A 26,959-nucleotide genomic window follows, 5' to 3' on the forward strand; every position below is an offset into this window, starting at 1 on the left:
AGGAAAAACATTCATCTCATTAGATCAACAACAAAAGAGAGGGGTAGTGTTGTATGTAAAAGATAGGATTCTAGCTAACCAAAGTTATAAAGATAAAGAAGGCAGAATTTTGATAGTAGAAATAGAAATAAATGACAGGAAAATATTAATAGTTGAAATCTATGCACTGAACGTGGCCCAAGAACATTTTTAAGAAACTTACATAGTACAATTCGAGATATATACGATGAGATCTGCATTCTAAGTGACTTTAATGCAATCATGGATAAAACATTCGACTACAAAAGCAATATCTTAAGAATAGGGAAAAGAACACTACCTAAAACTTTCTTTAAAATGGTCAAAGATCTAAACATCCAAGACATATGGAGAGAAAGAAATCAAGAGAAAATGCAATACACCTTTTATTCAAACAGACACCAATTGTGGTCAAGGATCAACATGGTATGGATAGATAATTAACGCAAAAGAAGTAAAATTAACATAAAAGAAGTAGAAATAGAAACGAACTTATGGGCAGACCACAATCATATTAGATTTAGCTGGAAAGGATGGAATAAAACTCCAAGATGGACTTTGCAAAGATCATTTTTAAAAGAAGATGACTTTAGATCTAAAATGGAAAAAAACCTGCGGTTCTTTTTCAAATAAAACAAGAAAGAAGACACATCCCTACAAATCCTCTGGGACATAGCAAAGGCCTACATGAGAGGGGTGACTATAGCATATATGGCAAAAAAAGAAAAAAGAAAAAAAAAACAGCGACAGAGAATCCTAGGAGAATATAAAAGATTGGAAACAAAACTCCAGGAAGAGCCACAAAAAAAGAAATCTAAAAAAACAAATGGATTTGATTAAACATAAAATTAACTTACTTGAGAAAGAAGAATTAGCATGACAACTAAAAAAAGACAAAACAAAACTTCTTTGAGAATGCCAATAAACCAGGATGATGGTTAGCTTATATAAACTGAGGAAACGAAGAGAAAAAAGCTGGATCACCAAATTACAAAATGAACCAAGGAAGATATGCCATCAGGAGGGGGAAAAATATTATCCAAGGGTTTTACAAGAAATTATATAATGAAGATTGCTACATTGTAGAAGAAAAAGTGATAGAATGTTTAAAGAAAGAAGAATTATCGAAGAAACAAAAAATATGTTAAACGAAGAGATAAGACTATCTGAAGTAATTGGGGCAATAAATAAACAAAAAAATAACAAGCTCCAGGCCCAGATGGACTTCCAGCAGAACTATATAAAGACCAACAAGAAATCTTAGGAAATATGCTACTTAAAGTATTTAATGCAGTTCTAGAAGAGGCCAAAATATCACAAACATGGAGAGAAGCAACCATTACAATTACCCCTAAAGAAAATACAGATATCAAAACACTTATCAAAATACAGATATCAATACTTATCAAAAATTACAGACCAATATCTCTTTTAAACACAGATTATAAGATTTTGCATCAATAATAGCTGATCAACTTAAAACATTTCTAAATGATTTCATACACACCGATCAAAATGGCTTCCTACCAAAAAAAGACAACTCAAAAATAAGAGTAATCCTAGACACCTTGGAATTCTATGAAGAACATAGCAGGGAACAGATGGCAATATTGTTTCTGGATGCCCCAAAGGCATTTGATAATGTTAAATGGGACTTTATTCTGCAACAACTAAGGTATATGAATTTTGGTCAGAATTTTGTAAATGTAATATTGGCAATATATAACAAGCAGGAAGCCAGAATAATAACATATGGAGAAATTACAAAAAACTTTAAAATTCAAAAAGATACGAGGCAAGGCTGCCCACTATTCCCACTGTTGTTTATACTAACACTAGAAGTACTAACAAGGATAATTAGAAAAGAAACATCAATAAAAGGACTAATAATTAAGAAAGAAACATTTAAGTTACAATCCTTGCACACGACCTAGTCTTTATCCTGGAAGAACCACAACGATTGCAGCTAAAACTCGTAGAACTATTAGAAGAATATGAAGAGGCTGCAGGACTGAAAATTAAATAAGAGAAGACTAAAATAATTACTGCAAATATGATGAATAAACAAAAAGAAACACTGACTAAGATAACAGGCATCCAGATAATTAACAAAATAAAATATTTAGGGATCCAAATATTGGCAAGATGTACAAAAATCAGGGAGGATAACTATGCCACATTAACGAAATATATAGCAGAAAATCTGGAAAGATAGGGAAACTTAAGGTTATCCTTGATGGGTAGAATAGCCGTAATAAAGATGAATGTCCTCCCCAAATTACTTTTCCTCTTTCAAAACATACCCGTAAAATTAGACAAAAAGTTTTTTGGTAATTTGAACAAAATAACATTAAATGTTATATGGCAAAGGAAAAAATCCAGGATTAAACTAAAACTTACAAAATGCCAAAGAGGAGGCTTTGGTTTACCAGACTGGGAAACATATTATCAGGCAGCAACACTTACTTGGGTAAAGGATTGGATAACCCTAAAAAACAAAAGATAATTATCATTAGAAGGACATAACCTACAAACTAGGCTAGCATGCCTTTCTATGGTATGACAGATATGAGGCCCACCAATATTTTCAATGACATCAGATTAAACAGGCATTATTTTTGGTATGGAATAAAATCAAACAACAAATATACATAGAAACCCCAGTTTGGTTATCTACTCTTGAAGCCTTAGTACACCCAATTTTTTTTAGCCAAGGGAAAGTCACCACATATAAAGATATTACAAATGAGGCAGGAGAACTTAAATCAAGACAAGAATTAATAGAACAAGGGGTGGAACTGGAATGGTGGGCCCATCTACAAATCCAATCAAGATAAGGGACAGGTATGAAAGAATAGGGGATCAGTAGACAGCCGATAACACTAGATTAAAAACTACTTGGATCATAGGATAAACTGATAAGAAAAATTTATAGATTCTTATTGGATTATAAGATGGAGGAGGAGCAGGTAAAAGAAACGATGTTGGCATGAGCTAAAAATTTTGGGTATGGTATTAATTTGGATAAATGGCAAACTTTATGGGAGAGAAACAAAAAAATAACACTGGCCACTTCCTATAAGGAAAATCTATAAAAAATATTTTATAGGTGGCATCTTCCTCCAACAAAATTGGCCAAAATGTATCAAAATATATCACCCAACTGCTGGAAATGTACCCAAGAATATGGATCATATTACCATACATGGTGGAAATGTAGAAAAACCCAAGAGTTTTGGCATAGAGTCCAGGGGTGGCTTGACGAGATGATAGGGCAAAATGTGGAATATAAACCAGAATTTTTCTTACTCGGAATTGTAAGAGAAAAATATAACAAAGAGGTGATCTATTTAATAATACATGGGATCACCGCAGCAAGGTTAGCCTTTGCTAAAAAGTGGAAAGATAAAGAAATTCCCAATGAAGGTGAAGTAATAAAAAAGATATGGACTTGCACTGAGATGGATAAATTAACTTTGGAAATGAAAGACAAAGATGAAACCGAATACTATATGGGATAAATAATATCAATGGTGGGAAAAAAGGAAGGATCTAGATCCAAAAGATAGGAGGGTTGGCAGAACGGATGATTAGAAATAGAAAATATTGTATAAATGTATATAAAACATGTACTTTATGCCATAATATGTATGACAAACAGGATCGTCAGGACTATCACACCACATCCAATTTTCTAAAATAAATTTATTTAAAACTTTTGTTAAAAAAAAAGTAAGGCAATCGCATGGGGTGGATGAATGAAGGAAACCTTTCATTTTTATAACCAAAGAAAAAAATTGGCATTAAATCTTTTCACCCTCATTAGATCCTGCTATACAAGAGCATAATTTATCCATTGTTTGTGCATCAGTAGTGCCAATATAAAAATGTTTAGATCTCAGGAACAGATGTTTGTCTTGCAATAGTCGCTTCTTCACAACTTATTTGAGATGACGCATCAAGGGAAAGAATCTAACCTGGCTTGCAAATTAAAAGTGTGGGTTAATTTTTCTTTAAGCATTCTCCTTTGGTTCCTTTATTTAGAGTATGAGCCATCAATAATTATTTTGAGTCTAGTATTGCTGCAATTTTCAATGACAAATTGAAGTCATATAAACAATTTCATGATCATTTCTATTTTAAACTCACTTATGTCAATGGGATAAGGAAATCAACCAGAAATCCCATTGGAGTTATCCAATCTCATGTAGAAAATAATGTAGTTTTTTGCCTTCTTGTATATTTCTTTACCATGTTTTAAAACGTTAGCAAGAGTCAAGCAGGAACTCTTGTAAGATTTAATTGTATGTATGCACTTTTCCCATTTAAAAAACTGCTATAATACAAAGGCTGGCACATGACTAGTTTAAATCTTGCCTTATTGAAGCCACTCTTTGGTTTAGATATTTCTGCAATCATTGAAAGCATTTAACACTATATTGGAATTGAAACTGATAGTTTATAAGCTGCGAATAACAAACCTTGGTTTCATCAGCTGTCTGAACCCAAGCCACCATTTCTCAATGTTTTATATTAATTTCTAGTGTTAGTAAAACACATATATTTGTTGTGTTTTAATATTTTCCCCAAACATGTACACTGCTTTGAGATGTTTTGAAACATTAGACTGCAATATTATCAGATTTTAAATAAATGCTTTTGGAACACACAAATGTAAGTGAAAGCAGAACACAACAAAGAGTTTAGAAATATGCATGAATCAATATTTCTTCAAGGAGTTATTGTTGATCACTCTTAACCCTGTGTACCTGCAGAGCCACCCAATGAGGAGGCAGCCACGATTGCTTTCTGCGCACAGAGCTGAAGCTCCTGTCCAGCAACAAGCACACAAGGGCACTGGGAAACTATATTTCAGATCCCACAGGAAGGTCTTGGCAAGCAAAGGTTATCTGGCCCCATTTATTGGTCAGGGAAACAGCACAGGTGTTCTTTTTCTTAGCTTTTGCATCATGCCTTGTGTATCAGGATTCAGTCAATCAGTTTCCAATGGAACTTGTATAATATTCTTCGACTTACAGGTATGCCAATACAAAATATAAGGCAAGGATAGAAAAACTTTTTAAGATGGTGGGCATATTTAAAATTTAGAGGAAGTATTGTAAGTATAGACATAAAATGGCTACTATTACAGATGATGCTAGTAAAAAGCAAGTCCTATTTGCCAGAAAACACTTATATTGCTCCTTGCTACTCTCTTTCTAAGAGCGATCTTTTTTTACTCATTACATTGACCCCACGAGGCACATATCCATTTTCATCCTTTATTGGGACTCTTCATATATTGGTAGCTGGATATTATTCTGTGAGGTTCAAATTACCAGAAATTGAACACATAGACCAGTGGCCTCCAACCTTTTGGGCACCAGGGATACAGGTTTTGGGCATATGGATACAGGTTTTTCAGCAGACTGGAGGGACATGGTTTTGTATGCTGTCTGCATCTCGTGACCCAGCTTTTGGCATGATGTGGCCAGTGCCAGTCCATGGACCGGGGGTTGGGGACCTCTGTCATAGACCGTCACACTTCAGACAAATACATGCAGTGTATTACTTTTAGGACCTATTGAGGAATTGGTGCTAAGTGGTTGCAGGAAGTGATATCTAAAACCTGTATCAGAATTGTCCATCTTCCCTTAAAGTCTCAGAACAGAACAATGCAGATATTACATTATGCGATGCCCTCCTCCAAAGTCATATAATACCCTATCCATAGAGCGATAGAGCACTTATCACTTCAATTTATCTTCATTTTTTTTCCTCGAACAGATGGCACTTGGCAGCATTCCACTGCCTTTATTTTCTAAGAATCCAGGTTCTATACAACCTGGATAAAGTTCATAGGAAATTTTCTAATAAAAGTATGGTAACCAATTTTCTCTTTGAAAAAAATAAAGTACAATACTAAATAAGGAGCAGATCTGAAAGAAATTCATAAAGATAAAAAATATTGTTTATTTTTATAATTTGACTTTAAAAAAGGAAAATTTAAGAGCAAAATCAAGAAAAACTTCACAAAAATGCACACTCTAATAAAAATATCTAAAATCAAACAGAAGATGTAAATCTATTTTTAAAAGACAATTCAATTTCCAATTCATTTTTTTTCTCCACAAGATGGCGGTGCATTCACTCAGCGGCCCCGAGCTCCCGCTATTGATATGCAGTATTTGGAATGATGTATGTATGGATGTGTGTGCACAATGTAGTGCAAGGGGCAAATTTGCCCTCACATGCATAGAGCTGCTAAGTATCGGGCTTGAAAGTCAATCCAGGATTACCAGTGATTTTCAGCAGTCCCACAACATAGCAAGGCTTCCAGGATCTCCATGGGTTGTTGTCAGGTTGGGGAGGTGCCAGCGAAAGGGAAAGGAGCAGAAACAGAAGCGCGGTTGTAGAGCTGGACTGTTAGCTCAGCTCAAAAAGCAGCCTCATAGACTAGTGCTGCCAAGTGTCTTTTTGAGCAACGACTCTGTATTTATATACACAGTGACTGGTGTGTTAACAGCAGAGTTGTTTATACGTATTGCTCCCCAGATGTGGAACTGATGACTGTCACACGTAGGCCATTTTATCTGCCTAGAGAAATCACTGAGCTAATTATTATAGCTGTTTATATTCCACCTGATGCCAATGTCAGCATGGCACTTTCTAAGCTATATGATGTCATCTCCAGGCAGCAGCAAACTCATCTAGAGGGCGCTCTTGTCGTGGCTGGGAACTTTAATCAAGCCTGTCTAAAGACAGTTCTCCCTAAGTTTGTGCAATATGTGCAATTGTCCACCAGAGGGAAGAACACTTTAGACCGTGTGTACTCTAACCTGAAACAGGCATACAGAGTAATCCCCCTCCCCCACATGGGTACATCTGACCATCTTTCACTTCTGTTATGCCCAAAGTATGTCAGGAAAAGAACTCAGCCAGTCATGAAAATGGTTAAAATCTGGGTGTTCTCAAGTCAGCTGCAGGACTGTTTTGAAACTGCTGAGTGGAGTGTATTTGAACATCAAGACCTGCATGACTACACTGATGCCGTACTCTCTTACATCAAAGTGTGCACTGACAGTGTAACAACGGACAAATGCATCAGAGTCTATGGGAATTGTAAACCATGGATGACTGCCGAGGTACGGACACTACTGAGAGCCTGGGATTCTGCCTTTAAGGCAGGGGACAGGAATATATAGAGAGAGGCCAGGGCAAACCTTAGAAGAGGCATTAAGATGGCAAAACAATAATACATAAGGTCAAGAACAACCTAGCAGATAACAACCTGAAGTAAGTGTGGCAGGGACTGCACACCTAACTAACTATAAGGGCAACATGAGAAACACTGTTAATGCTGATGCCTCATTGGTAGAGGAGTTGAACATCTTCATCCATTATGAGGTGAAAAGACCAGACCCTGTAGCCTCTGCCTTCCATTCTTCTGATTCCCACCCACCCACCCTATACAAACATCAAGTGAGAGCTGCACTGAAGGCTGTGAATCCCAGCAAAGCTGCAGGTCCAGATGAGGTGCTGGGGATAGTGGTAAAGAATTGTGCCAAACAATTAGCAGGGGTCCTGACAAGGACCTTTAATATCTCCCTTCAAACGGCTTGTGTTCCAGCATGCTTAAAAGCAGCCTCTATTGTCCAGGGGTGGGATTCAACTGGTGTTACTACCGTTCAGTGATTATGTTTTGCTGGGGCTCGCTGCCTTAGAAGAGCAAGGAAAATCCTTAGCGACGACTCACACCTGGTCAGCATTTCTTCACTCTCCTACCATCAGGTAGAAGATATAGAAGCATAGGCAGCCACACCAACTAGCTGAAGAACAGTTTCTACCTGTGGGCTGTCAGACTTCTGAACAGAAAATAACTTCATGTCAACATAGTATGATAGACTTGCGCGTTGTGCAATAAGTTCACATAGTGTAATAAGATTGCATGTTTGTTAGTAGGATTCACTGGGTTAGGGAATTTCTGTCTTCACTGTGAGTTGTGTTGGGGGTAGTGAATGAAGGGAGGCTCAGCCAATCTCATTGTACACATGTTGTACTCTGACAATAAAGGTTGATTGATAGAAGTTAATTCAGTTCTAATTTACTAACAGCTTTATGTAGTTTTTATGTAGGTTGACTAACATTTGAATGAACACTTGAATGTTTCTATTCTTTTAGATTTTTTTTCTTCCTTTCCATGAAGTATAAGCAGTACTACAATTACAAATATCTTAAAAGCAACCCAAGCAGGTATTAATTGTGCAGATTGTCTTATTTAGATAAAACCTTCAAAATATTTTTTCATCATTTTGTAAAAAGTGAATCCATTAATGATGATATAGTTGAATATTGTCTTGAAAAAAAAGACACTTTCTGTGTTGACTTAGAAATTATAGCAACGAAAGTCCAATATATCTGGAAGATATCAGGTTAAGAACAGCTATCTAACTTCTGGGAGAGAGATGGTGATCTGAAGAAACGCAGCTAAAGTCAGGGTCAATATCTGTAGTGCAGTGGTGTCAAACTCGATTTCATTGAGGGCTGCATCAGAGTTGTGTTTGACCTTGGGGGCCTGCAGTGGGCTTGGCCAGCTCAATGTCACTTGTGTTGCCTCCAACACTGGTGATGGCCCAAGTGCTCTACCAGTGAAAACTGGCTCCAGAGACAGCCTCCTGCAACCCTCTGTCAGCAAAAATAGAGCTCAGGAGGGCCACACAACATTTTCACTGGCATAGGTTCCTTTGCTGTTTCAAGGGTGGCTCTGCAGGCCAGATCTAAGTACCCTGCAGGCCGGATCCACCTGCGGACCTTGAGTTGGACACCCCTGCTATAGTGGAATGAAGAGCTGGTAAGTAGATTTGGCTCTTTTTAATTCTTTCTGGACAAGCAGGTAATTGAGAATACTCACAAGTGCTCCATAGAATTGCTCCTCTTGATTATCAAAAGGACACTGGTTGGCATACTTCCTTTTCTAATCACTTTCAAAAATTGCTTGTTAATTGCTTTGCAGCTATTACGAACCTTTGGATCAATAAGTTTGACAACATCTGGTGAGTTTACTTTGATTCTTTGAAAAAGACACTTTAAATACAAGTTTAGGGACTTATTTTTTTTTCTTTTGGAATAAACAGCAAAAGGTCAATTCAAACTTTGATTTTTTACATGGACTAAGGGTCCAGATGGATTTGAAATAAAATTTTGGAATGAATTATAAGAATCCTTTCCAAGAAAAAACACTTTTGTTTTGAATTCTTTTTAAAAATGTTAGGATCAGGGATTGAATTTGGACATTAGAGGGAACCAGAAAGAAAGGTTACAATTAAAGGAGAACAGTTAAATTTTACTCATACAAAATATTTTAACATTGAACAAATTGAAGAATATTTTTAATGGACCCAAAAGTTAATTTTAAGAGTTAATTTTAACTTAAATTTTAATTTTATAATCCCTTCACAAACATTGTTTTTCAAAGATGTTATGAAAGAGTTTCGATTGAATCTGATTTGAAAGTAGATTTGAAAATGACAGGACACCAGAATGATATGGAAAAAGATGGTACACAGGTCATATAAAAGAAATAGTTGATGTCTCAATAATTAATAAGAAGCTAGCTGATGTCTTAATAATTAAAAGGGATATACAAGTAATAAACCAAGAGAGGATTGTTAAAACTTTGAAGAATTTTCTCAAAAGGAGCAAAGAAAAAAAGTGGGGGAAAAAGTTCTAAGACATTATTAAAGGGACTAAAGATTATTAAAAATTGCTTCTTGATCAAGGTTAAAATAGATATACGGTTGCCCAAAACGGGCTTTGCTGATCAGGACTGAACAATAAAGCTTTGTTTATAGATGAGATGGGATATGGGAAGAAGATATTGTTTTAAGAGAAGGTAGTAAGCTACTAAAATTGTTTATCCGTGTGATGAAGGGGGATATAATTTCTTTATGTATTTTATTTTTCTTTGCTATATTCTTTTTTTCCCCTATTTTTTAATATATTTTCCTGTAGGCACTTCCATGTATACTATTGTGAACCTGCACTGCATTACCAGGCTGATAGAAACTTTGACTAAGAATGTTCCTTAAACTGGGTGAGGACAACTTCAACATGTTGTTGCAGTTACTACTTGCTACTTAGTAAGCAGGGGTGGGAGGCTACCCTTCTGCCCGGTTCTAAAGAACCGGTAGCTCTGAAGAGCAGCAGACACCGCACCCGTTCTGTGTTTGCTGCTATTTGGCTCACCCACTGGCCCAGGCTCTTACCTATCCTTCATTTCCTGTTTTTTCAACCTCAGCTGCTTTGTGCAGCACACCTGTGCGCAGTGCTTTTCAGCTGTCCGGGCAGCACAGCTGATGTTTTTTTTACACGCGCACGCAAAACGTAGTAATCGAACAGGCAGTAACACTGGTTGAATCCCACCCCTGTTAGTAAGAATTTATTATGCTCCAATTTCATTCATCCAGAGGGTATTTCATTTTTGTTTGACGATCTGGCAGACTCAATTTAAAAGCAAATAAAATCCAGTGATCTGGTTGCTGCATCATTATAAGATATAATTTGATAGGAAGGTTTTGGCTTAGTGTGATGAGTCAATCACATAGTATTTTACAATTATTTGTGAAATAGACCAATCATGATTAAAAATGCTGGTTTATTATTGTATAAATGCAGCTGTAGCAATATAAATACCATGGACATTTAGGATAAAAATCTATAATTCTATAAACTGTCAGCCTTCCAGATCTTCTACTATTGCTTTGCATCTTTTGGCTGCCATAAATAACAGGGGGAGGAGGGGGGATAACGTCTGGGAAGAGAGCTGGAGATGTTACATTCTTGTGTGGCGTAAATGAGGAGAGGGGGGAGTATAAATTCCTGCTCTTAGGTTTCTATTTCTCGCTTAGCTTTCTTTTCTCTGCGCAGCTGCAAATCTTTATCAAAATATGCCAAGGTCAACGGACAGAGGCCTCATTACCACCTGAAGATGTCCACATGATCATATTCGCAACTTTTAATTGGAAGAATCATTTGAACTATGGGGGGGTGGGAATGTTTCCATCACTTTGTATATGTGATCTGCGCGCCTAATTTCTCAGATTCAGAATTCTACTGATGCTACCACTTCATTTTCAGTAAAACAGTGGTCCCCAACCTTTTTTGTACCAGGGACCAGTTTCACCCAGAAACACTTTGTCAAGGACCGGGGGGGAGGACAGACACTTTTTCAAGGAGGGGGAGGGGGGGGGAGGAGTCTGAGTTTGGTGGTTTGCTTGCAGAGGTTTCATTACCTGACTAGATAACATCTGATGTTGTTACCTAGTCGGTTAATAAAACATCTGCCAGCAAACCACCAAGTTCAGGGAGCGCCAATGCCTCCTCATTGCAACCCTGAGCGACAGATATTCTCTTCTATTGGGACATTTAAAATGGAGGGTTTCAGCTGCAGATTCAGGAACTGCGCCAGGCTGAGGAGCACCTTCAAAACTGAGCGCTGGGCGGCGGCCGCCCGCGGCTGTCTCCGCGGCTCAGGACAAGTCCCTGCAGGATGGCTGAGAAGCCTCTCAGCCCTGCCTTCCTCTCCCTCCCTCCCTCAGCCTTATCTCTCAAGTGTCTCTCTCCCTCCCTCAACCTTATCCCTCAGGTGTCTGCCTCGTTCCTCTCTCAGTTGCTCTCTCGCTCCTCCACCAGACCAGGAAGAAACTGCTTCAAAGAAGCCAGCAGGGTGGCTTTTCCTGTCGGCGCAGCTCCTCTGAAGCGCCCGTTCACCCCCACCCTGCCTCCCGCGGTTCAATCCAGTGCTCCGTTCTGCCTACCTGCCTGCCTGCCTTCGTTTCTGGTTGTTTCGGAGCAGCTTCGGCTGAGTAAAAGAGGCAAATAGTTATTATTCTCAGCCAAAGCTGCTCCGAAACAACCAGAAACGAAGGCAGGCAGGCAGGCAGAACGGAGCACTGGATTGAACCGCGGGCGGCAGGGTGGGGGTGAACGGGCGCTTTGGAGGAGCTGCGCCGACAGGAAAAGCCACCCTGCCGGCTTCTTTGAAGCAGTTTCTTCCTGGGCTGGTGGAGGAGTGAGAGAATGACTGAGAGAGGAACGAGGTGGGAGGAAACCGAAGCCGCTGAGCCGGAGAGCAGGACAGGCTTTGGTTGCTTCCTCCCTCCCCCTCTTTCATTTGTGTCCTTGATCCCTGATCCCAGCAGCATTCACCGAAGGCGAAGAAAGCCGCCATTTTTATTTTTATTTTCTTTGCGGCCCGGTACAAAATGATCCACGGACCGGTACCGGTCCGCGGCCCGGTGGTTGGGGACCCCTGCAGTAAAAGACATCTTTGCTCTAATCTAAAGAGTCTTAAGTTTTTCTTTCTTGAATTTTGAATGGAGCACCACCTGACATTATTCTGAATCTCACACGAGCCCACCCGGAGAAAATATCCAGTTTTCTCCCGAGGGGGTTTGAACATCATGTCATCTCCAGCTAGTGACCAGGAGGACCTGGGTGCTATGGGAGGACAATCTTCTTTGCTGATACCGGAGGTGCCAGCAGTTAAATTGCTATCGGATCTCAACCTGGAAGAGGCTCCAGCTGTGAAGCCCAGATGGTCGTTGCGGGTTGGCTGGAAGGATCCCAAAGAGCCCCCCCCTCCTGGAATCACCATTTCCAGACGGCATGGAAGAGAGGAGCCATGGCAAAAGAGGGAAAGGAGAGAATTTTTACTGGACCAAGCCAGGCATCTCCTCAATGAGGCATTTGGACAACCCCATGCTGCACCAAGGTATGAAGGGGAAGGGGGAGCAATCTCAGCCAGAGGCAGCCAAGCTGCCCCCACCCCCATAATTAAGCCCGAGGCAGCGCAGCAGCCAGCTGCAGCTCCAGGGCCCCCAGCGGGAGGTGTGATTCTTAGAAGGCGCAGAGCTTTCAAGCTGCCTCCGTTAAAAGTGAAATTTGGGGGAAATCCCAAAGACTTGGGTTTCTTCCTAGTACAAGTTTGGAGCTATATGGAAGAATACGGGGAGGAGTTTACCTCAGAAGCAGCCAAAGTGAGATGTGTTACCAGGGCCCTGGAGGGAATAGCTGCAGAGTGGATGGTGACTTTGTATAATGATAACTCCCCCCAATTGCTGAATTATAATGTGTTCATGACCGCGCTGCGGGCAAGATTTGAGGACCCCTTGGCGGACCGAAAGGGCAGGATCAGGATGAAAACCATAAATCAAGGGAGGAGGTCAGTGGCTGACTATACTCAAGAGTTTAGACAGCTGGCGTGCCATATCCGAGGCTGGTCCCAGGGTAGAAGCCTACAAAGATGGTCTAAATGAAGACGTATACCAGAGATGCATTTCTAGAAGGGACCCCAATGATTTGCAGATGTGGTACTTGCTGGCAGAAGAAGTGGAAATAGATTTGACCTGAAGCAGATGCCGGGGGGGCTCTGGGTGGAGCAAGCCTTCCTCCCCACATTTCCAAGAGGCCCCAAAGCCCCCGAAGGAAGGAGTGATGGCAAGACCCAAATCCACTGCCTGTTTTCGATGTGGGAAAGAGGGCCACTGGATTGGGGACTGCAGGGTCAAGCTGGATCCAAAGGGGGTGCCAAAAGGAGGAAGCCTGAAGAGAGTTAATCTGACTCGGAAGACGACTTCCTGGTAAGTCCAAACAAGGGCCCAATGACCATTCCAGTAAGATTGAGGGTACCCACTTCAGGGACCGAAGGGGAGATGCTAGCCTTGCTAGACTCTGGGTGCACGAGGTGTGTAATCAACATGAAAGTAGTTGAGGAGATGGGCATCAGACTGAGAACTTTAGAAACGCCCATAGCCTTTTGCCAATTGGATGGATCAGTGGCGGGAAGTTGCCCTGCATGTTTCATAACGGAACCCCTAGGAATGACCATGGGGGAGCATAAAGAGACTCTGTGTTTTATTGTGGCCCCTGGGATGGAGCAACCATTCTGGCTCTGGAAGTGGAACCCTCATGTGAACTGGAAGAAGGGGTCATTGCGCATACGCACCAATCAGCGACCGGAAAGGGAGGGGCGATCCCAGCAGAAGCTTCAGAATCCGGTTGAGCTAGCCTCCACAGGTACCGAGGACTTGGAGGGGGAGGAAAAAATTCCGAAAGAATATTGGGACTTAAAGGAAGTGTTCAGTGAAAAGGCTTCAGATGAGCTTCCCCCTCATTGGTCAACAGATTGTAGTATTGAAATTTTGCCTGGGGTTGACAGTCCCGAAACCGAAGCTATATTCGATGACACCACGGGAATTGGAAGAGTTGAGATCGTTTATCGATAAAAATTTGAAACGTGGTTTCATCCAACACGCTAGACCTCGGGTAGCGGCCCCAGTGCTATTCCGTGAAAAGAAAGATGGCTCCAAGCGTTTGGTAGTGGGCTATAGAAACCTGAACGCAATTTCCGTGGAAAACATGTACCCCCTCCCCCTGATGAAGGACATGCTAGCCCACCTGGCTAAAGGGAAAATTTTCACGAAGTTGGACTTGAGAGAAGCGTACTACCAAATTCGAATTAAAGGAGATGAGTGGAAAACTGCTTTTAACTGCCTGATGGGTTGTTTCCAGTTCAACGTTCTCCCATTTGGCCTACAAAGGGCTCCAGCTGTATTCATGCAGATGATCAATCAGGTGTTACATGAACATTTATACAAGGGGGTTTTGGTTTACCTTGATGACATCCTTATTTACACAGAAACTTGGGATGAACATGTGAAACTGGTGCGTTCAGTGCTACAGAAACTGTGAGCCGCTAAATTGTATGCTAAACTGTCCAAATGTGAGTTCCATCAAGAGAAAATCGACTATTTGGGGGTATCGCATTTCACACGAGGGCATTGAAATGGATCCAGGGAAGGTGCGGGCTGTGTTGGAGTGGGCCCCACCGCACACCCGAAAACAACTTCAAAACTTCTTGGGATTTGCCAACTTTTACCGGCAATTCATCCCGTATTTTGCTAAGATAGCAATGCCTATCACCAATCTCTTAAAAACTAAGGGGGAGGCGAAACCAAAGCCTAGCAAGCCGCTGGAGTGGTCCATGGAATGCCAAGCCGCTTTTGAAAAGCTGAAGCGACTGTTCGCTGCAGAACCAATGCTAAAGCACCCGGACATGGATGCCCCTTTCGTGATCCAAGCCGATGCAAGTGATGTGGCCGTTGGAGCGGTATTACTTCAAATCAATGAGAAGGGAACTTTACAACCCTGCGCCTACACCTCCCGTAAACTAACTGAAACGGAAAGGAGGTGGGCCGTCTGGGAAAAGGAAGCTTTTGCAGTTCGCTGGGCTCTATTGACATGGAGACATTTCTTGGAAGGAGCAAAACACCCATTTGAGGTATGGAGTGACCATAAGAATTTGGAGGCCTTAAAAACACCTCGAACACTGTCTCCTAAACAAGTTCGGTGGGCCCAGTATTTGAAGCAGTTTAACTTCTCACTGAAGTACATCCCGGGGGAGATTTTATGGCGGATGCATTATCTAGACTGCCTCAGTATAACAGGAAGTGATACGGCCGATTGTCTCAACCAAATAGCTAGCTGCCCCGGTGGTCACTAGAGTGCAAAAGAAGAAACAAGAAGTGGATTTATCGAATGATTTGATGGCGCAATTAAAGGAGGCCCTAAAACTGGATGAATGGTTCCTGGCTCATTTGAATAACTGTACGGTTAGAGATGGGTTGGCCTGGATGGGAGCAAAGTTGTATGTACCAGAGACACTGAGAAGCCAAATATTGCAACAAGCTCATGACTCTAAAGCGGCTGGTCACTTTGGATTCATGAAAACCTTACACCTCGTTAAGCGACAATTCTGGTGGCCTACGTTGAAGAAGGACATTGAAACTTATGTGGCTAGCTGCTCAGTTTGCGCCTCAGGAAAAAGGCCTCCTGGTAAGCCAGCAGGGCTGTTATAAAATGTGGCTAGGCCAATGGCTCTGTGGAAGGAAATCTCCATGGACTTTATAGTAAAGTTACCCGAGAGCACTGGAAACACGGTTATTTGGGTAGTAACCAATTTGTTTTCCAAACAAGCGCATTTCATACCTTGCTCTAAGATTCCCTCTGCAAAATCATTGGCTAAACTGTTTATACTACATATCTATAGATTGCATTGCGTTCCCGAACATATAATTTCTGACCGAGGGGTTCAATTCACCTCGAACTTTTGGAGGGAGTTCCTGAAGTTAATAGGCTCCGCCCAGGGCTTAAGCTCCGCCCACCATCCCCAAACCAATGGGGCCTGTGAGAGGACTAACGCAGTGCTAGAACGATACCTCAGATGTTAAATTATCAACAGGATAATTGGGCTGACTTATTGCCATTTGCCGAGGTGGCTTACAATTCTGTTCATAGTAGTACTGGGTTCACCCCCTTTAAAGTGGTGTCGGGACAAGACTTTGTACCCATACCTGAGCTTCCTCGTGAAAGACCTAACATCCAGTAGCTAGACGAATGGATATCACAACTCCAACTTAACTGGCCAGTCTCCCATGAAGCATTAGATGACGCACATCAATCTCATAAGAAGTTTGCAGATAAAAAGAGATCTCCACAGAAGACCTATCAAGTGGGTGACAAAGTTTTCCTGCCCACCAAATGCCTACAAACCACTCAAAAGTCGAAGAAACTTGGTCCTAAATATGTGGGTTCTTTCACGATTGAACGGATCGTAAATCCTGTGACAGTCCAATTGAAACTACCAAAAACTCTTCGACGAATTCATCTGGTTTTCCATGTTAGCTTGTTGAAAGCTGAACACACTTCTGGTCTGAGACCAACCCAGACTGATCCTCCTATACCATTGCTGATTGAAGGTGAACATTTTGAAGTTAAAGAAATTTTGGACTCTCGAAAATGGAGGGGTTGCCTCCCCAAACCAGCCCTCCTACAAAGCCCAATTAAATGCTGTTGATGTGGGGGGATGGGTCACATGGCAGCACGTACAGAACCCCAGGCCTGAAACCAAGGTCAGAACCACCACCCAGAGCATGTCTGGAACGAGGCCCCAGGCAAGCCACCAAGGCATCCCAGAAGGCCCTTTAGGCTGCAGAAGTCCTTCTCCACCCAGCCAAAGGGGAGGAGCCCTCAGACAATAACTAGTCACTTGGCTCCTATGACAGTGAGGACGAGGGCAAAAATGACCCAATATGGCTCACAGCCCCAAAAACAGGAATTCAGGGGACTTTCCAAGCCCTAATTGATTCAGGCTGCACTACATACTTAATCAACCTAACCACAGTCCTGAAACTGGGGATCAGAGTGAAAAGGCTGGCCCACCCGATCTGATTTGAATAGGTCGATGGGTGCCTATTGGGAGGGGCCCATGCTACTCATTTAACTGAACCAGTGAGGGTAGAGCTAGCAGATCACTGGGAAACAATTCAATTCGTAATGGCCCCAAAAATGACAGATGCAGTTGTACTGGGACTCTCCTAGCTAGACAAGTGGGGCCCAATCATCTGGTGGCAGGGGGCAGCCACAGACTGAGGATATCAAAGGGACCCCAACTCCCTCCTCACCATCAAATAGAAGCACTGCCCATGCAGGGAACCCTCCCAGAGAGCTCACCAAAACAACTGTCAGCCACTTCTGACAAAACCTCAGGGGCTAGACAGATCCCGAGAGAATATCAGGACCTCGCAGAGGTATTCAGCGAGACTGAGTGTGATGTCCTACCTTCCCACCATGAGGCAGACTGCACCATAGAAATCATCCCCGGGGCAAAACTACCAAATCCCAAAATGTACGCCATGACATTCTGGGAAATGGAAGAAATGAGCAAATAAATAGACAAAAAGGGGGTTCATCAAGCCAGCCAAGCACAAGTTGCAGCCCCAGTCCTGTTCAAAGAGAAAAAAGAGAGATTATGTGTCAATTTTAGAAGCATCAACGACCTGTGTTACACAACCTATACCTCCTCCCGCTCATGAAGGACATGCTATCTCACCTGGCCAAGAATTTGGTCTTTACCAAATTCATCCTCAGAGAGGCAAACTACTGAGTCTGTATTAGGGAGGGGGATGAATGGAAAACAGCATTCAACTGCCTCCTAGGGAGCTTTTAATTCAAAGTCATGCCTTTTGGACTACAGGGGCCCCTGGTATCTGAATTTTGATCATGTGACCATGAGGATGCTGTAAGTGTCATGTGTGAAAAATGGTCATCGGTCACTTTTTTCAATGCCATTGTAACTTTGAATGGTCACCAAACAAACTACTGTTAAGTCAAGGACTACCTGTATTCCTTGGGTTACTTTTAAAGATTACTTGGAAATTGCAGTTGGCTCAGAATGATGCAATCCATGTGCTAACTGGCATTCTCTGGTGAAATATATTGCACTAGTGCTCCAGACCCTACATTGGTTAACAGTAGGTTTCAGAGTATAATTTGGTACTGACCCATAAAGCTCTACATGGTTCAACACCAAGTTAATTTGCAGAACTGCATTGTCCCACTGGAATTGGTCTAGCCAGTACATTCTACCCAAGATAAATTATGATTAGTTCCCCAGTTTAGGGAGATAAAGGAGCTGATTTATGTAACAAACTTCCGTTGTTAAAAAGCAGTAACATTTCCACTTATCTTGTTCCTTTGATAAAGACCAGCATTGATTTTGAAAGTATAATTGTCAAATTGCCCTTATTGCAAAACAAATTATGCAATGGCCTAAATATTTTAAGTTTATGCACTAGATTTAAAATGACTGAATATGACAAGTGTATGTGCTCCTCCTTCAACCTTGACCTAGACTCTGAGTTAGGCAGGTTTGTTTCATAAAGCATACCTTCAAATTACATTTTTACTGCAGAATTCTGTACATATTATGACAGTATTACTATTTTAAGCTAATTTATGGCAAACATTTCAAAAATAGTCAGTGCTCATCCCATATACACATCTGCATTATTCCTCAGTGTCCTATGAACAGTGAAATATTCTCTTTAAAATTTTCTTTTTCTAAAAGTTTCTCAACTAAATGTCTGGAAGCAATTTTCAAGTCTCAAATATCAAAGTAGCCATTTACAAGATCATGTAAGCATAAGGAAAAGGTCTGGCAAATAATATATAAGGACGACCTATTCCTGATTGCATTTTTAAGCATTTTTCTCTATTTTGCAATTATGGGGATAAACTGAAATCTCACTAAACTGAAAAACAACATAAAAGATATCAGGTCAATATAAAAGCATTTTTGCATGTAAGAGTGACACCTATTGGTCAATTTATAAATGTTTAAGTGACTCACATGTACAAACTTCATACTTTCATGAAGTGATATTTATTAAATTGATTAATGCATAATTTTACAGCAAGCCTTTCCCTCTCCACAAACCCCCTAAAGGATAGTTTTTAAATGTTCTGATCAATTCTTTTCATTAAAACAGTCTGTTTATTCAGATTCATATCACAAGGCATTTTGTTACAAGAATTCATAGAAAACTCTAAAGTGGCTTTCAGTAATGTCAGCTTTCATAGTGGCCTCCATAAAACATTAAAAAAGCAATACATGTAATTAAGTCACATCCTGAAATACACAACTTAAATAGCATAGCAAAATGTTGGGCAGTTTATACAAAAATAATAAAACTAATCATTATAAACTGGCTATTTCAGCAGTAATGTGGGAGACAGTACAATAGTACTACAATATGACAAACTAGCATTCTTCAGCTCATCTTACTTTCTATAAATATTTGGGGGCTTGACGATTGAAGACTATACAGTAGTATTTTTGTAATTAGAGCATATATATAGCTTCACATTTCAGCTTCAGTTAATGTTGTCCTGTATTTGGCTATTGTCCCAATACATTTTTAAAAGAAAACATTTAATCTGAAGCAAAGAAAGGTGTGCTTCAGTCTTGCATGCTGGCCAGTACATTTCCTTCAGTATAAGAAAACAAATATGCAGCACTGATATCATTTGATCTTAAGGAACCAACACAAACTAAGATAGACAAATATTAGATATGGAAACATTCTTTTTTTTTAATTTTTAGTTGCCTTTCCCATTTAATTTGGATTTTTTTCATGGACAGTCTGTAAATACCAGGGATATAGCTAAAAGAATAACCATAATCATAATATTAGTACTAAACAAATGTTACATAGAAACATTGGGCAAAATCCCCCCAAATTAAAATACTCTGAACTAAGTGCTTGACAAATCTGTGTGTGTGTGTGTGTGTGTGTGTGTATTCTATTGCTAAGCAAAATGGTGATTAACTAACTTGTGCCGATTTTACTACCTTTTTTGCCATGGTTAAGTGAAACATATTGTCATTAAGCAAATCCAATTTTCCCCATTGACTCTGTTGGTTGGAAGCTGGCAGGAAAGGTTGCAAAGGGCAGTCACATGACTCAGGGATGCTGCCAACTGTCATAAATTCATGCTGGTTTCCAAACACATGAATTCTGATCATGTGACCATGGGAATACTGTGACGGTCATAAGTGCAAAGACTGGTCACTTTTTTCCAGTGCCATAGTAATTTTGAATGGCTGTTAAGCAAATGGTTGTAAGTTAAGCACTACCTGCAATGAGGTGAGTTTTCTACTTAATGTAGCATATGTCCATGAATTCATATTGTAATAAATTTGGTAATTTTTAAAGTACACCCCCAAATATTTGCTTCACTTCCAATATTCTAATAGTTTTGTAAATAGATTCTTAAAGAGCCCTTGCATTGTAAACCCTATTGAGAAGGAATAATCAAGTAACTAATATCTGAATAACTTATATAAAGGAAGGAGAATATTCTTACTTTTTTAGTATTAAGAGACCAAAATTTTTAACAGTGCCAACTATTATGTCACCAAATAAATTCTATAAAACAAAATAAGAAGCAAATTTATTAAGATGGTGTTTTAACCACTTGTCTTTTTAAATGACTTCCTTTAAAATGTAGCAATATTGGACAAAAGAAAGCCAATATTTTTGTCTGAATCTGTGTTTGTAATTTTAGACTTGGACTTACACATCAGAAGCAAGCATACAGCAGGGCAGAGATACTTCAGGAATTTGAACGACATGCTTGAAAAAGCAAATGCTTCAGTTTAAATTTGCAAACTTGCCTATCTCAAGTTTGAGGTGCTTTCCCTCTACAACTCAACAATGCATCCTGAAATTGGAGCCGATAATAGGCATTCCGTAGTTCTGGCAAAGTAATGACATGGATGAAACTGGAATAGGCAATGGCATCTGTTGAAAAGGTTCACTGAGGGGCTACCCAAGCTCAAGCTTTCACTCTCTCTTGCCTTTGGCTTCAAAGTACATCCTTCTGTGTTGGTCAAGAAGCACCCAATACTTGGGCTACAAGTCTCTGGAAGCACTCTGGAACTCATAAAAAAACCTTCAGCTTTTTCAAGTATTTAAACTGTACCCCCTAAGATTAGCTCTTTTCAGTTTAAATGGCAGAGCACTTACCCAATTGATGGAAAATACAAAATGACTGCTGCCTCCTCTAGAGCAGCAGTTATAGCAAGCATGGCTCATTGCAGAGAATCTAGCCAATTCCCCCAAGAAATTGTTATTTAAAAAACTGGTCACAATTAAACATGAAATCCAAATGTAAGATATGGTTTCATTATTTCCCAAGGTCTTTGCAATTTAGATTCCACAAACTATGATTCCTCTGATGTTTGAATGGACTTAGGGTAGAAGAAAAAAAAACAATAACAAGGATATGTAACCTAGATTGCTCAATACTTTTTATTTCAAAATTGCTTGCTCAAATTCCTTTTGTTATTTTAGAGTGGGGATGTCAAACTGGCAACCCACAGGCCATATGTGTCACACGCAGGCCATGCCCACCCCGACTCCAGAAAGGCAAAAAACATCACAATACGTCACGAAATGTCATGCGATCAAGTTTGACACCCGTGCTCTAGACCCTAGGGGGAAAGGGGGAAAGAGATGAAAGCCATATATAAAATGCCTTTGCAAAAAAGAAAGCAAACCAAATTACTGACTTAGTTTAGGCTAGATCATTACCAAGGAAAAATAAAGATATGACTATTCTTTACCTTATAATTTCTTAATAAAATTAATATTTTAAAAATTGCAACAGAGAACTGAATGGTATTAACTGGAAAAAGTAATAAAAGATATACAAGTATGGTAACAATGAATCAGAAATTGTTCTTCATAATAATCCTTTGATGAAATAGGCTCTATAACATTTCTACTAATGCTTTGTTAAAAAACAATCATGAGAAAAAATACAACAGAAGAAGTGCTTAGAGATGCAGCAGATGTGCAAAGACTTACTACTAGAATATCACAAATAATGTGGATACATTGGCTTTATTGTTGGTGCGCGGGGCGCTTGCCAATGCTTCAAGCGGATCCAACTGGCAATGGCAATTTCCTGGGATTCATCAAATAACTTAGAAAGCCTGGCTAACTTCGCCTGCTGAGGAGACAATCCCGAACCTCTTTGAATTTGGGGTGTGGGGAAGGGCTGCTTGTGTTTTTGTTTGGAGTTCTTTTGTGTGTGTCTCTTCCAAAGCCATTGTGAAAGAACCTTGAAATGAATGTGGAGGTGGTCTCAACAAAGTCAACGCATTGGTGGAACTTTTCACAGTTATCAAAGTGAGGATATTGGCAACAGTAGGATCAGTGGAGGAAGTTCTCTGTTAAGTGGACCTCAGCTCGTTTATAGAGAATTCAGTCGATCCCTGAGAAGGAAACCAAGCAGTGTGAAATGTCTTTCTCCTACACATAGCCTAGAGATAAGTTGTGCTCCACATACTACCTTACTACTACAGTGAGTCTGTCATTAATGAATCTTATCTAACTGACGACAGAGGATATTCTCTTAAAACTAATGTGGTCTTTGATGAGCCATTGGAAAGCAGTTCTTATTGGAGTGAGGATCTTTCACCAAGAAGGAGAAGAGGTACAGGGGGCATCAAGTCCAATAAGAACATCAATGGATTAGGAGACAGGAAGACATACGACACCTATGGTTCTTCATCTGGTTCTTCCTCTGAGGATGACTACACAGGTGCTTCTTCCATGGACCAGAATAGATCCAGTTTTGGGTTCAAGAGTGTCCTCTCCAAAGTACGGTCCTTTTTGGGGTGGTGCTTTCAGCCCAAGGATGGTTCTTTGGTTTGTTATACTGGTGGATGGGGACCATGTGGCATTGTCTAACAACTACAGCCTCTCTCCTGGATGTCTTCATTTTAATACCCAGCGCTATTTGCACCAAGGCTGCACAGCAATAAATCCAACAGGGCAAATCAAGGTGGTCAGGAAGCAAGAGATGAAGGTAATTAGTCCAGAACACCAGAAGGCATGCAAGGACCGTTGGAAAGTTCAAACATCAGCATGCAACACTTCAGGAACTGTGTTTATTCCCAACAAATACCTCTCCTCAAGTCTCATTCCCCAGGTATGCCTTGTGAAGATGGGTGGGGCACTCTTCTCCCAAGTAGCCTGCTCAGGCTGTTCTGTTGACACCTTCTCTACACTCTCCAAGCTCTTGGATCAGGAGGGGGTGGTCCTTGCTCCTCGCCTGAGCTCTTTTTTTCATGTTCATCCTGCGTATAATCTGTCTTAATCTTGAAAGTCGCTGGCCTTCTCCATTTTCTTCCAAAGACAATGAAGCGCCCCCTCAATCTCTTTCGGCTCATGTTCCAGCTCATGTTCCCCAGCAGATTCAGGCTTTGACAGGGGCATGACAATAATGTTGTTTATGCTTCTGCTTTTGTTCCTGAGCTGTGTTGGTTATGATGCCTGGTATTTTTATCCCTTTGGGCTCCAACCTTCTGTTTTCTTGGGGAAAATGAAATTATTTCCCTCTCTCAAGAAATGGGAGAGACTGCTGTATTTTCTGAGGCCCAGTAACAGGTTTTGTTTCCGCTCCAGGCACTGGAAAGGTATTTTGAGACCCTGGAAACTGGAGCTTCTATGCTAGAATTCCAGAAAAGAAAGAACACAGAAGGTGCCACTCTGTCACATGAGGATATCCTGGTGCTTCTGGCAGGGGTGGGATCTGATAGAGTTAACTACCGGTTCGGTGATTTATGATGTGCTTCCCTGCATGTTGTGCGCGTGCCTGTAAATTGTCATCAGCACGCTGTGTGCTGAGAAGCAGCCTTTGAAAAAGCACTTTTTTCCTGCTTTTTTAACTGCAGCTGTGCCTCGCACGGCAGCTGAAGTTGAAAAAGCAGGAAATAAAGGTCAGGTAAGAGCCTGGGCGGGTGGGTGGGTAAAAACATCAGCAGACATAGAACCAGATCTATGTCTGCTGCTCTTCAGAGCTACCGGTTCTACAGAGGTAGACAGAACCAGTAGAAACCCACCCCTGGATTCTGGATAAGCTGATGACTGAGCAAGAGGCCGTGATGAGAGAGAAGCTTGGCTCAGACATAGATCTTCATGTCCAGAATAAGTTGGATGTTTTCCAATCCCAGGTGCAGAAGGATTTTGACAGTCTCCTAAAGAAAGTCTCTTAGACTTCTGAGACCTGGATGCTTGAGAAGACAGCTCAGTGGCAAAGCTCCATAAAAGACCTAATGAATACTTTATGAAAGGAAATAGACAAATTGGGAGGAACATTTATCACATCTGAAAAAAGAATTTGTGATTTTAGGTTCTGATCAGAAGGCACTGTCAAGACAAGTGGAATCTTTTCCAGGGCAGATTAAGAAAATGTGAGAAGATGTGGAAATTCAGTTTCCGACATGGTTTAGCCAATTTCTGTCCTGATCTAGAAAGGATAAAACTGGAAAACCTTTTGTCCAGCATGAAGAATTACAGAAGCAGCTATGCAAATTGAAGCACAAGGTTCTTGCCAAGATTTTGAAGAACCAAGAATTGTCTGTGCAGGATGTTGAGATCATGCTTCATAAAGAAGGAATTACAGGATTGATTGAGGAGCAAATTCATCATATTGTGATGCCCTGAAGCACTACAGTGAAGATCGCATTGGAATGGTTGATCATGTACTTGAATCTGAAAGGGCCAGTGTAATCAGTACCTGGTGTTCAGAAACCTATGAGACATGGAAATTGTTGGGCCTTCCAAGGCTCCCAACATTTTGCTGTCATTCACCTTTCAACAGGATCCATCCTATTGCTGTGATGTTAGAGTGTATGTCCAAGTCGCTTTCCCCCAGTGGGACCATTCCCAGCGCCCACAAGGACATTGCAATCTTTGGCTTATGGGAAGAAGGGCATCAAAGAAAGCATTCTCCTTGGGAAGTTCACATACAATCAAGATGGGGATCCTATCCAAACATTTCACTTTAAGGATATAGACAGGCAGGCAGCCTTCCATCTGGTGGAGCGAAGAGTTCTCAGCAACTGGGGCCATCAAGAATAACCTATATTTATTGTTTCCATGTGCATGGGGAGCTGGGCTCATAGCGTCTTCTTGCACCACTACTCCAAAAGTCACCAACCTCAAGATCTGACTTCAGCCATTGAAAAGCAGCTGTGAAGCAGTGCCAGGAAGGCAAGCAATTTGGATAAAGGGAAGTACTTTTTCAATAAACACTTTTCAACTGATCATTTGCTAGCAGTATAATTTTAAGGAAGAGATCACCTCTATAACTGTGTAAAGTTAACTAAGAGCAAAATGTTCATAATACATCATATTTGGGGAAATAATATTATAAATTATGTTTTTTAACTTTTAAACTTGGGCCATTGAATTATATTGACGTCAAACAAGTAAAATAATAGCCACATCCTACAATCGTTGTCAATATATTCCGATACACCTAATACCAAACAGATCTAAAATGGAACTGAACTACTTTCAGAGACTTTTCCTTGCACCAATATTCCCTTCTTCTTTCTTTTTCTTTTTAATTATCTGCTTTTCATATTTAAATAAAATCTAGAATGCTTAAGAAAACATCTCATGCTTCCTGTTTTTGAAAAGTAGGGGAAAGCATCCGTCCAAAGAAAGTTTGGAAATAAGACCCACCTCTTCCCTGACCCTTTGGATATTTGAAATATAAAAAGAAAGCAGTCAGACAAACAGGGGCCATTCAAGCTAATGAACATCTAGGCAATTCACTTTTCAAAATAAACCTTCCTTTTCTGGTATACTCTTTTGGACTATAGCACTCTGGGGCAGTTGGGAGGGTATTTAAGTCCCACAGATTTCCTCTTGGTCCTGAATATTGCTACCTTGAGAAATCAGTTTGAGAAGTGTAAAAGATGAAGCTCCTACAATGTTTTTTTTCCACACAAAAAATTCTAAACTTGTTCTTTAAGGCTGAGATTTAGGGACTGCACAGCAATTTAGGTGGATATCTCAACACTTGACTTGAAAAGCTTGATTTAAGCAAGCCATAGATTCAAGCATGTAAAACTGCTAACTCAAGGTGCAAATGTTGCTAAGAAAATCTAATTCTAAGAATAGTTGTACAATAAAAAACAAGCTTAAATGAAATATGGTAAGGCTACAACTTTCTGTAAACGTGTTATTGCATGATTCTAGGACAAGGTTCTAAGAAAACTAGCAGCCAAGGTGTAGGTATACTATGACTAAGAATAAAGGCAACATACTTTTAGAAAGACAATAAATAATAGGAAGAGGTAACTTTTAAAATTATTTAAAGTGGCCATAAGAGGGTGAAAAATAGTACTAGAATAAAATTATTTCACTCAGAACATTGTCATGTTAGGTGCTATGTTGTATGTATGTATGTATGTATGTATGTATGTATGAATGTATGTATGTATGTATGAATGTATGTATGAATCTACCTGCCTGCATAGCAATTGGGTTCAAGCTATGACAAGTGTTTATACTAGTTTCAATTTAAGCAAATACTCCTACCTATTTTCAAGATAATGACTCAGAGGTTGTAATACTCATGCACATTTATGTATGGCTCCATATATGTTCTGTATCATGGCCGTCCAACGCACTGAATGAAGAGGAATCGTCCTGGGCTGCATATAAAATATATAATA

The 26,959-nt window shown here is 40.3% G+C and overlaps 1 protein-coding gene and 1 pseudogene across 1 annotated transcript in view; one reads left to right on the forward strand and one right to left on the reverse strand.

The window, feature by feature from the left end:
• Positions 1-19,281: 19,281 nt before the first annotated feature.
• Positions 19,282-26,959, reverse strand: part of BMPR2 (bone morphogenetic protein receptor type 2) — a 117,675-nt gene continuing 109,997 nt past the window's right edge. Inside the window, exon 14 of the mRNA XM_087915867.1 lies at positions 19,282-26,938. Within this exon, the coding sequence (XP_087771993.1) occupies positions 26,868-26,938 (71 nt within the window). The 3' untranslated portion in view covers positions 19,282-26,867. The remainder of the gene's footprint in view (positions 26,939-26,959) is intronic.
• Positions 22,556-25,396, forward strand: LOC148127924 (SUN domain-containing protein 2-like; annotated as a pseudogene).

Source organism: Pseudonaja textilis, chromosome 1, assembly GCF_049901715.1.
Source record: "Pseudonaja textilis isolate UNSWEBS1 chromosome 1, rPseTex1.2, whole genome shotgun sequence".
NCBI lineage: Eukaryota > Metazoa > Chordata > Lepidosauria > Squamata > Elapidae > Pseudonaja > Pseudonaja textilis.